A 15,795-nucleotide genomic window follows, 5' to 3' on the forward strand; every position below is an offset into this window, starting at 1 on the left:
ATTTATTTAGGAGGAAGTTGTATACAGGGATATTCTTCAAAACCTTAACTTAAGGAATTCAGTAGATTCAGGTAAATCTTGCATAATTAGGCCATTAAACCTCTTTATTTGAATGTTCATTTTTTTTCTCTGAAATTCTAGAACCATGGACACTTCAGGTAACATAGCATCCTCTATATCTGAATTATCATTCCCTGTACAAAAAGACCAAATAGATTCAGATATCATGAAATTCCAATGTGAAAAAGAGAACAGCGTTTGTTTCTTTCTTTTTTTTTTTTTTTTAAACCCAGAACCCAATCTGAGCATACCTATGCAGACTTATGGCTGTAAAGTAAAATTGGGCAGCTGGGACAACAGGGGAACTGGAGAGGAAAAAGAGCATTGAGGTTGGGGCTATAGGATGGTGAGAATGAAAATAACAACCGTGAGAAAAACAAAAGGCATAACTTGAAGAGTAGGAGCTTAGAGATGACCTCGCGTACCCTTTATCAGTTAGAATTGAGGAAGTAGGTCTGATGAAGGAAGTGGCTTTTCTAAAGCCATACAACTAGTTAAAGGCATGTCTTTTTTCTTCCCTTGCAATTAATTCCCATGACTTTGATTCTGGGAAGTTAGTTGTGGGGAATATGGAAGATGTTCTGAAAAGGCAGTCCTGGGACAGTCCTGCTCGCAGACACTCAGCATTGCTGGCAGACCACGGGTGAGAACGGGGGATGACAAAGCCTTTTTGTTTCGAGATCACCTCGCTGTGAGCAACGCTCAGAAGGATTTTGCTTTACTGTCCATGTGACACTATCTCCAGTGGGGACACTGCAGCCTGTTACAGTATGTCATCTCAGAAAGGGTGAACAAACGGGGAAATGACTTTGCAGTTGATCCTGGCAGTGCAAAATTATCCAGGCAGACATGGACACAGCAGTGGAGAGGTTACTCAGGACACCTGACTGTGTGCCAGCTTTCTGCTAACGCAGATCCCAAGCCAGCACGAGCGCTCAGTTGGCTAAATCCTCACCTTGCAAGTACCAGAATCCCATATGGGCACTGGTTCATGTCCCAGCTGTTCCACTTCCCATCCAGCTCCCTGCTTGTGGCCTGGGACAGCAATTGAGGATGGCCCAAATCTTTGGGACCCTGCACCTGCGTGGGAGACCCAGAAAAAGCTCCTGGCTCCTGGCTTCAGATCAGCTCAGCTCCAGCCATTGTGGCTACTTGGGGAATGAACCTGAAGACACAGATCTTTCTATCTCTGCTTCTCTTTGTAAATCTGCCTTTCCAAGAAAAAAAGTATTTTAATCTTTAAAAATAAACAGAAATAAAGCAGATCCAGAGAGGCAGAAAGTGACGGCTGAAGTAGCTGAGTCGTGAGGTCCTGATTTCCACCAGACACAGTCTCACCTGCCATGGTTCTGCGTTTGTGAATGCCTCGGCGAAAAGAAAGTGTGTGTGTGTGTGCGCACGTGCGCATGTGTGTGGTGCTCAATGTGTGTTTCCTTAAAATAAACACTTTTTTTTTACATTAATTACTAAAATTTAATTTATTTTCTATTAAAATATTTTGCTAATATAGAATCAATAGATTGCGTAGAAAACGGTTCATTTGATAATTGATTTTGTATGTAAACACTTTTTTTTTCTAAGACAAATTGAAAGCTGTTTTTGAACTTCATTTCCAGATATGATTTGGATGAGTGCTCACAGTGAGCATTTTTGACTTGAGCAGTCTGGTTGAGGTAGGAATGTAGGATTTACAAGGACACAGCTGGGGAAAGGAGAAAACGAAGGTGTGGCTCATTCTGGTGTCATCCAAATACAAGTTAAGCCATTGTCTCACTGTAAGCCTCAGTAGCCTAGAGATATTCAAACCCTCAGATTTCAAACAACACTCTGTTTATCTAAGTCCTTGTCCTCAGCACTGCTGACACCAGGGAAAAAAAATAGGTTACCTGGGGAGCTGCAAGTGTGACTCAGCTGTGAAGTAATGGGAAAGCCACTTATCTGTCTTCCCTTATCAGCCTGGGCTGATAGAGATAGGGAAAGAGTAAGTCCCTTTGTCTGGATATCAATCAGGACTGACATTGGGACTTATTTGGCCAAAAGAAATTGCACACTCTTGAGATTCACACAAGAAAATTCTGGTTTTGACTACTTGGTAAGCGCTTCTTATTTTCAGTCTGTGCCAACTATCTACAGCTCATTTTCCAAGTGAGTTTTCCAGCATAGCATGATTATCTTATGGTTATTAAGTGAAGAAAGTTTGCAGTTTTCTCTAAAGGACTTTCAAATACCTGATAGGTGCAGTGCCAAGTGCTCCTGTGCATCAGCAGTGAGTTGGGGGTATGTACAAGGACTCTTTAAAAAGTTTGTGCAAAGTATGATTAGGTGATGTTTATTTTGGTGCCCAAAATTTAAATTCATGCATGGGTTTTGTTTGAGCTTTCTGAGGACCCCTTTCATGGATTTTTAAAATTATAAGATATTTATTTGAATGGCAGAATGACAGAGAGGGAAAGAGAGAGGGATTGTTCTTTTTCTGGTTCACTCCCACACATGACCACTGCGGCCACGGACGCACCAGCGCAGGACACACGAGTCTGGAACCCAAGAACTTGGGCCGTCTTCCATTGCTTAGCAGATTCAAGAGCAGGGAGTTGCATTGGAACAGTGAAGACTCAAAGCAGCACACTGAGATATGCTATACAGTAAGAGTGGCATTCTAACGTGCTGTGCCACGGTGCCAGACCCCCAATATAATTTTTGCTAGACAGCAAACCTTAATCCTTTACTCCATTTTCTGTGAACACTCTTGCATCTAGGACCGCTTGGATAAGAGTGGAGAGCTCAGCCGCACCAACTACCTTCCTGCTACCAACAACCGCCAGCTTTTTCTTGCTGCCAGGATTGATAAGAGCTGTCAGGCTAAAACATTTTCCAAATTAGCAAAAGGAAGATAAAATTATCAGTTAGTATTTTTAAATAAAAGAACCTTCTCAGTGGAAATCTGTTTTCTTCCTTAGAGTGTTTGGTTTATCATATCTAACTTTATATGATATTCTTTGTTTGCTATGAATTCACTAAGAATTCACTAAAACTAAGAATTCACTCCACATCTTACTGACTCAATTTTCTAGTTATAGAAGTCACAAGGAGCACATGCCTAATACAGTTGCCCTGCAGGAAACCAAATTTCATGATGATTGTAAATACTAAGGTAAAGGGGGGAAAGCAGTGATTTTCTATGGACAGTTTTTTTTAATAGAGTAAAATACAAGTAACTTCAGACATATTTGGAATACAACTTTCTGCTGTTATACAAAGTGAGGGATACATACACTTAATAGCTAAGTAGATTTGCTAGTAAAATGATTGTCAAATAAATGGCCTCTGGCTTTAGCTGTGCTTCTGGGGACATTTTATGTTCAGTTGACTAATTGTTAATTATAAAAATCCATCAGTTCGGGCCCGGCGGCGTGGCCTAGCAGCTAAAGTCCTCCCCTTGAAAGCCCCGGGATCCCATATGGGCGCCAGTTCTAATCCCGGCAGCTCCACTTCCCATCCAGCTCCCTGCTTGTGGCCTGGGAAAGCAGTGGAGGACGGCCCAATGCATTGGGACACTGCACCCGCGTGGGAGACCTGGAAGAGGTTCCAGGTTCCCGGCTTCGGATCGGCGCGCATCGGCCCGTTGCGGCTCACATGGGGAGTGAATCATCGGACAGAAGATCTTCCTCTCTGTCTCTCCTCCTCAGTGTATAAAAAATAAAAATCCATCAGTTCAACATTCTGTCTTTCTAATTCATGTTGGAAACCATGTGATTCATTTCCACTGATAAGAAGTTCTAAATAACTGGCCGGTTTGGGGGACGGGATTAAATATTTAAAGTTTTGAACTGAGTTCAGGAACTGTGTGGGTGGACTTCTTCATCTGTTGGCATGTGATGTGTGGGTGGGATTCTTTTTTAAAGCAAGAACAGTACATTACACTGACTGACCACAACATCCAATGTAATGGCCCCGAGAACCAGAATGTAGACAAGCACTCTTTGTCTCATTGAGTGAATAAGAAGTGTGTTGGCACGAATGGCCATGCATTTTCAGGGAGGAGGGACATGCGCCAGGGTCTGCTGAGCTGAAATTTTACACGCATATACATAAAACCTGCTGTGGATCAAAAGTGGCCTCTTGCAGAAGCCAATCTGAAAGGTACAGCGAAAGCAGAAGCAGGGCCTGGGTTGTAGTCCAGAGGCAGAGGCAGAGGCTGTTAGAACTTTAGTCATGTGCAGTCCTCACTGGTCTCTGCAATCTGTAGTTATAGGAATGGCCCAGGCCTTGGAAGTTACAAATGGCAGTTGTGTTTGCTTATGACTTTATCTGACTGATATAGTACTTTGACAAAGGAGTGATGTCTTTGTGGGAGAGCTTAAAGTGCGTGAGTAGAGTAATGGGCATTCTAAGAGGTAGTAATTAGCAGCTCTTAAAAGTGTGCACATCATGAGTGCCTAAACCTTTGTTTATATATGTGCTATTATATATACACATACGCTATTCTGACGTGTGTGTGTGTGTGTGTGTGTGTGTGTGTGTGTGTGTGTGTGTGTGTGAGGCTAGCATAGAAGAGGTGGGAGGGAGAGCAAGATCTTCCATCCACAGGTTCACTCCCCAAATGGCTATAATGATGGACTCTGAATCAAGCTAAAGCTAGGAGCCTGAAATTCCTTCCAGGTTTCCCATGTGAAAGGCAGGAGCCCAAGTCCTTGGGGACACTTATGCTGCTTTAACAGGACATTTAACAGGGAGCTGGATCCGAAGTGAAGTCTCCAGCACTTGCATCCGTGATTAGATAGTGTCTCAGGCAGCCGCTGAACTGGCTGCACCTCAATACCATCCCAAATCCCCGAACCTTGACCCTGTGATCTGGCTCCTTCAAGTATTTCACCCAAACTGGAAAAGCCAGTGACAAGATAAGGCCATCAGATGAGCAGATGCCACAGTGTCTGCCGGATTTCGGAAGTATTTTCTCGTGTGAGCCAGGTGGCCGTGTTAAACAGACCTAAGTTGAATGCTAGCTTTCTCCAGATGGTTGTGTGCCTGCGCTGGGTCTCTCAGTCATTCCATCTGTAAAATGGGATTTTCATCGCCTCTCACTTTCCCCTGCTCTGCACTGCCCTGGTTTGCAATCAGGGTCATTCCTCTCTTGGCCACACAGAAGCACACCAGCTGGTCGCATGCTTTGCTTCTTGCCTCCCTGAGATGCACCAAGGTGAAGCCAACCCCTTGCCTGGGAAACCCTCTTTGCCATCCAGCTTCCAGCCTCTGCAGCCCCTCCTGTCACACCAGAAGCCCAGCTTCACGGTCCTGTCATTTGCTAGGAGCTGCTCTGCTAGCTCGCTCCTCCTGGCTAGGCTTGCCTATGCTCGTCTCCTTCCTTGCCTGAGCTGGGCAGAAAGGGACCTCCAAAGACCTGAGGTCTGTGGTCCTGTGCTGCTGCTTCCTGGTAGCCCTGACTGAGGAAGCTGCTTCATATCTCCCTGCCTCAGTTTCCCACATTGACAGTGAGAATGGATTAGTTGTCTGGGGATTTCTCACCATGCCACAGCGTGCAAGTGTGACGTTTTCTGCAGGATCTGAGACCTGTCTGAGTTGTGGATGGCTGTGTTCTCCCTGATTCTTCTCATTTGCCTGTGTATAGGCGTGTGTGCGTGCACGCACACACACACACACACACCTTCATCTCCTGGGCAAGAGCCCACCTCACGACAACCTCATTTTGCTGCAGTCACCTCTTTAAAGGCTGGGTCTCCAGAAATGGCTGCATCCTGAGATACTGGGAGTTAAAATGTCAACCCACAAATATTGACGGCAGGCATACATTGTAGGTTCCCGCAGAGGCGATCTAGAATGCCAAGACCCCGTCCAGCTTAACAAACCTAGGTTGAAGTTGCGCATTCTCCTCACACCCATGTGCAGCTCCACCTCCGAGGGAATGGCTGGGTCCACACTTTCTGATTTGTAATACATATGGCCTAATGTGCGTCTTTACAGGATTAAAAAGTGGGTCTAACAATTACATAAGTAATGATGATTATAAATGGGACAGGTTATGTATGAAAGAATAGATATTCAAAAACTTCGGTCAGTTTTAGTGCCATTGGTATCCTGCATGATTTCTGACGTGCATAGTAAGTATCGTTTTCCCTCCCACAGCTGGAAACTGACAAACTGGCTCTCCCAATGAGCCCTGGTCCGCTGAGCCCGAGCCCCGTTCCCAGCCCGAACACCAAACTTGAGAATCCTACACTCCTGACCGTGGAGCCGTCCCCGCAGGAGAAGAGCAAGGGCTTCTTCGTGGATGAGTCTGAGCCCCTTCTTCGCTGTGACTCCACATCCAGTGGCTCCTCAGCCCTGAGCAGGACCGGCTCCTTTATTACCAAAGGTACAGGTGGCCGCAGGGAGGGATCCCCAGCGTGGCTCCGGGACTTCTCCCTGGCTGGTTCAGCAGCATGGCTGTGGTTGAGTCATTCTAATGACTTGCCCCGGGAGACCTGCCTTGTACTCCCACACAGATAAGGCTGGCCCCAGAAACCACATCACCAGTCCATGGGGACATACCTAGCCTAGACAATCTATGGCCAGCTGCAGAGGTATAGGTCACCCTGTATTCGATGTTGCTATCAAATGAATTTCAGGAAGTGTCTGATAAAATGTAGCTGGGCAAGTTTTTTGAAAATTATTTACCAGGCTTGCTTGGAGTCCTTGAGAGTCAATGTACAGCATAGGTTTTACTGACACAGACTGACTAAAATTCACGCTGCTAAACTAGATTTCAAATAAAAATCTTATAAACATTACTGAGTGTTTTGGGGGGAAATAATTGACTAAGTATGTAATAGAAGGGGAGTTGAGCATACACACTAAAGTGATGACAGATTTTGATTAGGAATTTCCTAGTTTGGGAGCCGCATTGAGGCATAGTGGGCGAAGTCAGTGACTTTGGCTTCTAATATGGGTCCCAGCACAAATCCTAGCTGCTCTGCTTCTGATCCAACTCCCCGCTAATGTGCGTATGAAAGCAGAGGAGCATGGACCAAGTGCCTGGGCCCCCCGCGCCCACCTGGGAGACCCAGAAGCTCCTGCTAACCTTGGCCACTGTGGCTATTTGGGCAGTGGACTAGTGAGGGTAAAAATCCTGGCTTAGATAATTTCAGATATGTTTTTTATAAAAGTTATAGTTTATGTTTATAAAATGTTAGTCTATGCATTTGTATTTTGTTACATCCTTTCACTCTCTCAGTAAATTAGCTTTTAAAATATTGCAATGTAATCAGAAAGTCAGGAGTGAAGCAATCTGCGTTCACTTCATTTGGAAAAGAGAAGACCCGACTGACAGTGTCCGTGCTTGGCAGACATACGATGCGAATGAACAAAGTCGTATTTTGTTTTTTAAGTTCCTTTTAAGCAATTTAGTTCCTCCTGTTTGAGCAGACTTTAGAAGTCATTCAAGTCTAAGCAAATGTCACCTTAGTGACACATCAACAACCCACCCCAGCAGATCCTTGTATGAACAGGTGAACTTTATTTGCCATCTTATATGCAATGAAGCGTAAGAGAAAAAGAAAAAGGAAAAAAACAACCCACCTGTGCTGTTTACCATGGGCCCAAGGGTCACTCAGAGCTCACTATCAGGCGAGGGCAGGGGATGGGAGTGGGAGTGTCAGTCACCTGCCGCTACGGTTCTCCTCTGACTGTCCCGACCACTTGCCTGTCTTTCACACAGAAAAGAAGGACACAGTGTTGCGGCAGGTCCGCCTGGATCCCTGTGACTTGCAGCCTATCTTTGATGACATGCTGCACATTCTGAATCCAGAGGAGCTGCGAGTGATCGAAGAGATTCCCCAGGCTGAGGACAAACTGGACCGGCTGTTCGAGATTATTGGAGTCAAGAGCCAGGAAGCCAGCCAGACACTCCTGGACTCTGTTTATAGCCATCTTCCTGATCTATTGTAGAACATAAGGATACTGCATTCTGGAAATTGCTCAATTTAGAGGCAGGGTGGGATTTGTTTTGTTTTGTTTCATTTCTGATTTTTGCGTTTTGGTGTGTGTATGTGTGTGTGTGTATGTAAGAGAGAGAGAGAGTATATGGCCAGTGTTTAAGTTCCTTCTGCTTTTCTTTTTTGCTACATCCTTCTGGGAAGTTAGTTATGAACCTTTCAAGGTGTAATTGTTACAAGATACCCACCACTAACGCTTTTTTCAGTTCCTTATTTTCTTTGTTTTGGTTTCTTAGGCATTTTCATAATTGTTCTGTGCACTTTAAATTCACTTCATTTGCTGTCAGTTCAGTGTCGCTTTTCCTACACACTGGATTGTGAGGCTTTTCTTAAAAGTGTAATGGCATCTTGTGATTCTATAAGCAGTCTTCACTGTCAATCCACACCTGTTTCATGATGATGATGGTGATGATGATTTTTATTGTTTGTCCTTTATAGATTTTCTTCAGGACTAAGCATTTCAGGCTCTCTTGAGTTACTGTAATACAGTTAGGCCTTGAGTTATCCTTTCAACATGACTTCTTGTAGATTTCCCATTCGTGGCTGACACTTGCCCACGTCGTGGCTGAGTGTCGGGCTTTACCCCAGACACCGTGCGGAATGCTTGATTCCTTGTGCTCCTCACGCTGATCTGCCATTGGCTGGGGAAATGACATCCTCAAGCCATCAGGACTTGCTGTGTAAGTGGCTTGACAATTGAGCCACCAAAGATCTTGAACTTCATCTTTTAGGCTGTCCTGGAACATAGTGCTGCACTTTGGAACGTCAGAACTCGGCACCATTGGCACATTTTCCGTAGAAAATTGCCAGCTTTGCTTTAAAAAAATGTCTTGGTTTTTTATATACCCATAGTCAATAGATGCAGTCTAACCCTCGAGGCCTTGGTCTTGGTGGGGTTCCTTCGTCATTTGATCACTTTAATTAAAAATGGCTGCGGCTCTAAAGTCCCTTGTCTGATATATTTGTGACTATGCTCTCATTTATAAAGTACCCTCTAATGCTCAATTGCCAGATTCTAATGCAAAGGTGGCATCCACTCCCTCTGTGTGGGCAGCATTTGTGGGTTGTGATAAGGGACCGAGATCAGAAAAATGCCTTCAAGTGTACTAATTTATTAATAAATATTAGGTGTTTGTTACTGGAGTATGTTGAGTGTATTTAATTCTTAACTCTCTTGCCTTATACATGTGCTAATGTTATAACTTTTTGAATAATTTCAAGGAAAAGCATGTGTATTCTAATAGCCTGGCATCTTTATTCTGTTAATTGTGAAAATTAGCAAAAATTTGTCCCTCGAAATGTACCTGGATTCACAGAGAAGGACTTTGTGGAAAATGAACAAACATGCCCTAGACTTTTGGGTTAAACATGAAGATTCTAGCTTTGAGATTGTTCCTGTTGTAAGAAATATGGGATGGAAAACAGCGTGGAGAAGTTCACTTAGTAAGCGTGCCTTGGAGTATGTTCTTACCCACTTCCCTAGGAAGTGCACCGCTCATGGGAAAGTCTACATAAGGTCACTGGATTCTGTATGAACCTCATTGCCTCTGAGTAAGTTCAAAGGACTTTCCTGGAAGTGAGGCAGGGTAAGGCCTTGTGTGGTGGGATGTATCTATCATTTATAGCATGTCCCCTTAACTTGGGGGTCCTGGCTTTAGGAAATTCCGATTGTCAGGACCGTAGTAATTTGAAGTTCCTCTTTCAGTGAGGAAACTGTCTGAACACTTTGACACCCACACTGGCAGTGTTTTTCTGGTTTTATCCACTTCTGGGTGGTTGGTTTCAAGAGAACCGCCCTGGCATATGGTTTCATTGGTGCTCACAGCACATCTTCTGTCGATAGAAGACAGGAGCACCTCACAAAGAAAGAAAAGCAGGATGGGATGGAGATGGTAGAGGGGCAGACAGATTTTGTTTTTCAGATTTCAAGACAGCAACTTATTTTGCGTGCAGGTGAAAAATAATAAAGCAGCAATATTTTGCAGTTTGCAGATGATTCGTAGCTTGAGGATACATTTTAATAACCTGAAAATGTATGCAATTTTATACACTACAAAGTGCCTCTCATATTATCTTATTGAATCTCACAACTATTCTATAAAATAGGTAAACTATTATGCTCATTTTGCAGAGGAAAAATCAGATTTAGTGAAGGGTGCAGGGACTCATGAAGTGTTTCTGCTGAAGTTGGAGAGATCAGGTCTGAATCCAAGACTGTTTTTGCTGCACTCAGGACCAGTGTAGAGAAACATTTTGTTAGCTGAAATACTGGGCAGAAATCGGTCACTACATTTATCTGGGCTATCAGTAAAGTGCTATACTCAAGTTCAGTAAATGCTTGTGAAAGTGCAGGAATAGGGTGACAGTGTTAATGCCCTATGGAAACGACTTATCACAATTGTGGTCAAACGGAAGCCTAATACTAAAATAACACATAGTTTTTTGCTAATGAAAGTCCTACTGGGACCAGGTTAATTTGCTGCCTGCTATGCTGGCATCCCATGTCATCCCCCACTGGATAGAGTCCCAGCTGTTCCATCTCCAAGCCAGCTCTCTGCTAATGTGTCTGTAAAGCAACAGATGGTCCAGGTACCAGGACTCTTACTGTTCACACAGGATACCGGGATGAAGTAGCAGGTTTCTGCCTTTGGCCTGACTCATTCTGGTCATTGCAGACATTTGGGGAGTGAAATGGCAGATGGAAGATTTCTCCCGTTTCTCCCTTGCTGTAACTGCCTTTCAAATAAATTTTTAAAAAACAAAAAGTGAATGCCATCTTCAGCCTCATTATTTAAAAGCAAAAGTTGTAGTACAGGCATTTGGCCTAGTGAATAAGATTTCAGTTCAGATGCACATCTGAAGGACTGGATTTGAAAGCCAGCTACACTATCAACTCCAGCTTCCTGTTAGTGCAGATCCTGGGAGGTAGTAGGTGATGGCTCGAGAAACTGGGTCCCTGCCACCCAAGATCTCTTTCAACCCCACGTGCGTGTGTATGTGTGTGTTTATGTGTCATCTGTCAAATAAATAGCATTTTTTTTAAAGATTTATTCATTTTATTACAGCCAGATATACAGAGAGGAGGAGAGACAGAGAGGAAGATCTTCCGTCCGATGATTCACTCCCCAAGTGAGCCACAACGGGCCGGTGCGCACCAATCCAAAGCCGGGAACCTGGAACCTCTTCCGGGTCTCCCACGCGGGTGCAGGGTCCCAATGCATTGGGCCGTCCTCAACTGCTTTCCCAGGCCACAAGCAGGGAGCTGGATGGGAAGTGGAGCTGCCGGGATTAGAACCGGCGCCCATATGGGATCCCGGGGCTTTCAAGGCGAGGACTTTAGCCACTAGGCCACGCTGCCTGGCCCAGCATTTTAAATTATAGAGTTCTGAAATAGAATCAGTGATGGTGTCATATCTATGCTGAATGGCTCATTTTAGAGATTTTCTCTTGTTTGGGTTGATGGAGGAGTGTGGATGCAGATGAAGGCTTCCAGTCCGGGAATATAGAGGCAGGGCACAATGAGAAGAATATGAAACAGAATCAAGAGCCTTTTTGAGACCTGTTAAGCCTGACTGTGAAGACCATGCAGGCAGGAGGAAGACTGCTTTCAGTCATTTGAAGGGTGAAAGCAGAGAGAATTCTAAGAGTGAAAGGTTTCCGCTGGGCTGGTGAAGGTAAATGCAGTTGGTTCAAGCTGCCTTTCAGGGAGTGAATGATTGCTACTCTGCAAAAAAGTTGGGTCTGGGTCAATGATTCTCAAACTCATGTAAATAAGACTCACCTGGGAATGGGCAATCTCTTTCAAAGAGGATTCCTAGGCAGGCAAAGACCTGATTGGAAGACGCTCCTGACTCCTTGCATTGGATTGGCTCAGCTGTGGCCATTGCAGCCATTTGGGGAGCAAGACCAGCAGATGGAAATTCACTTTTTCAATATCTGTCTTTCTCTGTAAAACTTCCTATCAAATAAATCTTTATTCAAAAAAAAAAAAGTATTACTGTACAGGTGGTGTGTGACACATTTGATCCAGCTGACATTTGGAATATACACATGCCCTCTAAGTGCCAGCTTCATTATCAGCTACTCTGCTTTCTATTCAGCTCCCTGCTCCTGTGCAGGAGGGGAGGCAGTGGAGGATGGGGTGGGCTTCTGCCACCTTGGTGAGAGGCTTAGATGGAGTTCCTGGGCCCTGGCTTCTGCATGACCAATTCCTGGCTGGTTTGGGCATTTGGGAAATAACCCAGTGGGATAGAGGAATGCAGAATCTCTATCTCTCCCTTTCTTTGCTATTCTGCTTTTTGAATAAATAAAAGTTTTACTTATTTTCATTGGAAAAGGAAGATTTACAGAGAGAAGGAGAGATAGAAAGATCTTCCATCCACTGGTTCACTCCCCAGGTAGATATAACAGCCGAGCTGAGCCAATCCAAAGCCAGGAGCGGGGAGTTTCTTCCAGGTCTCCCATAAGGGTACAGGGTCCCAAGGTTTTGGGCCATCCTCTACTGCTTTCTCATGCTGTAAGCAGAGAGCTGGATGGGAGGTGGAGCAGCAGACACACGAACCAACAACCGCATAGGATTCGGTGCTTTGAAGATTAGCCAGTTGAGTCATTGCACCAGACCTTACACATACCTTTAAAAAAAAGATTTTTACCCTATTTTTAAAAGGTGTATCTGTTTGAAAGGCAAAATATGTGAGAGAGTACAAGAGAGAAAAACAGAGTTTCACTCTTCAAATGACTCCAGCAGTCCTGGCTGGATTGAAAGCAAAAGCCCAGAATTCCATTCAGGTCTTCCTTATGGGTGCAGGAATCCAGCACGTAGGCTACTTCTACTTTATCAGGTCCAATAGCAGGGAGTTGGGACTCTTAACTGGTGTTCATATTGGGATGCCAGCATCACAAGGGACTGCTTAATGTGGTGCACCACAACACTGCTCCCACTGCAGATTTGCCTTTAAGTAGCCATCTATATGAAACACATTTGGGTGACACAGTCTTAGATTCAAATACAGAGGCTATCTTGCAAGGATGTGTAAAAAGCTAATGTGTTTCTGTAAGCAGGGGAGATAGGCGGTAGGAAAAGGAGAGAAAGGACACATTGTTGGCATAATTTGTTTTGAGTCTTTTATGTCTTGTGGTGATTGAATGTATTATTGAATTTGCCAAATTATGAGTCAAATTTTAGAATATTTCTATGGCATCCAGGACACGTACACCTGTTAAACCCAGGGTGAGACTTGGGAACTCAAGTGCTGGAATTTGCTTTGAGAGGAGCGTATCAGGAAAATCTGCAAAGGAACCTTCCCATTTCCCTGCTCTCAGGACACGTAGCAACCTTTTCCTAATTTTCCTCAACCTCTTCCTGAGAATGATGGATACTTTTCTTGGGCTTGGTTTCCAAACCAACACAAAAGTAAGGCAAAGTTCAGATGGAGGGAATTCAAATTTAGGAATTGTAGAGGTAGAGCATAGCAGCTATTTTCTGGCTAAAACATCTTTTTCCTGTTACTTAGCACAGGAACCTCCTAATTAATATCTTTATGAAACAAAGATTAAAGATTGCTCAAGAGAGATTCCTATACTGCTCCCAAATGAGATGTGTCTGCTCTGCAGTGACAGTGTCTCGTTACACCCACCCACTGCTTTCTCCATAGCAAAACGGGAAGAATGACAGGAAAGGAAAGAGGCCAAAACATCCTTTCCAACAGACCTTCAACAGCTTCTCATTGCTTCCAGTAGCTAAGGACAGCTGATTTCACACCATGTTTTACTTACTTTTGCTTGAAGATAGTATGCCCACTCATGAAGATAGTTTACTCCTCTATGCACACATCTGTGAAACATTTGAGCCCGCACCAGGAACTCTACTAGGGCTCAACATTCACAAAAGAATTTGGTACAAGATTCCTTTTTCTTTTAAGATTTATTTATTTTTATTACAAAGTCAGATACACAGAGAGGAGGAGAGACAGAGAGGAAGATCTTCCATCCGATGATTCACTCCCCAAGTGAGCCGCAACAGCCGGTGCTGCGCCAATCCGAAGCCAGGAACCAGAAACCTCTTCTAGGTCTCCCACACAGGTGCAGGGTCCCAAAGATTTGAGCCATCCTTGACTGCTTACCCAGGCCACAAGCAGGGAGCTGGATGGGAAGTGGAGCTGCCGGGATTAGAACCGGCACCCATATGGGATCCTGGCGCATTCAAGGTGAGTACTTTAGCTGCTAGGCCACACCGCCGGGCCCGGGTACAAGATTCTTAACTCCCAAGGAGAACAGGGCATTGATTTGTTTAACAGCTGTATTCTGATTTCCTAGAAGCATGCCTACCACATGATGGATGCTGAGTTATTTACATATTAAATTAATGAATCAACCTAAGCTACTTGTTTCCAGAAGATACAACTTAGCAAGAGAAGTTGGAACATTGACCTAGGAACCATCTGCATCCAAGTGAAGTCACAGTAAGGTAGAAAGAACATTAGGAGAATCAAACCAAATCCCATAAAGGAAAGAATAGTGCAAAACTTTCCTTCTTACTAATTTTGAAGAAAATCATGTCAAAACAAGGACTGTCACAGTTCATGTCTTTCAAAGCTTAGGGAATGAAGATGAGAAAAGGAAAAAGACCAAAAGGCAAATACAGGTATGCTGTAAATATTGTTAAGTAAATAAGGATTTCTTGTGTTTATGTATCATTTTTTTCCCCATTTCCCTGACTTGTTGGTTGGTGACCATCATCATGAGACATGAGACCCAGTCATGTGACTGCTTTGCATGCATCATTCACAAGGTATGATGTGTAAGTCCTCTCGGAACATCCCTTCAAAGCAGTTAACATTATTTGCTCTTCAATCCTAACCTGCATGTTGTGACATGGGATCTGTTACTTCCACTCTACTGATGAGGCAATCAGGCACAGGCTCTGGCTTTCCCAGTGTCACATAGCCAGTAAGGGGGCAGGAGCAGGAAGGCTCAAAGGAGCCAAGCAAGCCAGTCATGGTGGCAAATGCCAGAGACAAATGGGTAAATTCACTGGATGTGGTTTCTGCCATCCTGGAACTTGACTTAAATTTCTTTTTTTTTTTTTCATTTTTTTGATTATATTTTTGACAATCTTTACATAGTTAATTAAGGTAAAAAGGTTTAAGGGCTACAGGAAAGTGGGTAAAGCTATTATTTCCATTTTGTTTCCTTCACGTCTCTGAGGTGACTTAAATTTCAATTGAATTTTGGGGGTAATTTTAAATTTGGATCATCTAAGAGCAATTCCAAAAAGAGTGTGCCAGCTTCCCGTTTATTCTGCTTCCCCAAGGATAATTTCTTGCAAAGCCATGCACATTGTCAAAAGCAGGTAACTGACATGGGCACAATATTCTGATTAATCTTCAGGCTTTACTGGGTTGACATCAGTTTCAACTTGAGCTTTTTTATCTTTATTTCATGTTTATGCAACTTCATTGTGTTTCAATATAGATAACCACCACAATAATCAAAATACAGAAGTATTTTACCAAAGAGAAACTTCCTTCACATGCATATCTTCCCTTGCACTGAAACCCTGGAAACTATTTTCCATTACAGTGGTTGATATTTAGAGAATGTTACACAAACAGTACAGGGTTGGTGAGGTGGGAGCAGGTGAGTTCGAACTCAGAGCTTGGATGGACGAGCCTCCCAGCAGTGTGGCAGCTGCTGGGGGCATCTGAGCTAGGTTGGACTCAATGCTTGGAGCCCTAGCCCCAGCCAC

The 15,795-nt window shown here is 43.9% G+C and overlaps 1 protein-coding gene across 1 annotated transcript in view; it reads left to right on the top strand.

Annotated features, from left to right (window-relative positions):
- The window catches only part of TNFRSF21 (TNF receptor superfamily member 21), a 68,885-nt gene extending 59,699 nt beyond the window's left edge, over positions 1 to 9,186 (top strand). Inside the window, exons 5-6 of the mRNA XM_004590424.4 lie at positions 6,202 to 6,430; positions 7,772 to 9,186. Of these exons, the coding sequence (XP_004590481.2) occupies positions 6,202 to 6,430; positions 7,772 to 8,001 (459 nt within the window). The 3' untranslated portion in view covers positions 8,002 to 9,186. The remainder of the gene's footprint in view (positions 1 to 6,201; positions 6,431 to 7,771) is intronic.
- The last annotated feature ends 6,609 nt before the right edge of the window (positions 9,187 to 15,795 follow it).

The sequence above is a fragment of the Ochotona princeps genome, chromosome 1 (genome assembly GCF_030435755.1).
Source record: "Ochotona princeps isolate mOchPri1 chromosome 1, mOchPri1.hap1, whole genome shotgun sequence".
Classification (NCBI taxonomy): Eukaryota; Metazoa; Chordata; class Mammalia; order Lagomorpha; family Ochotonidae; genus Ochotona; species Ochotona princeps.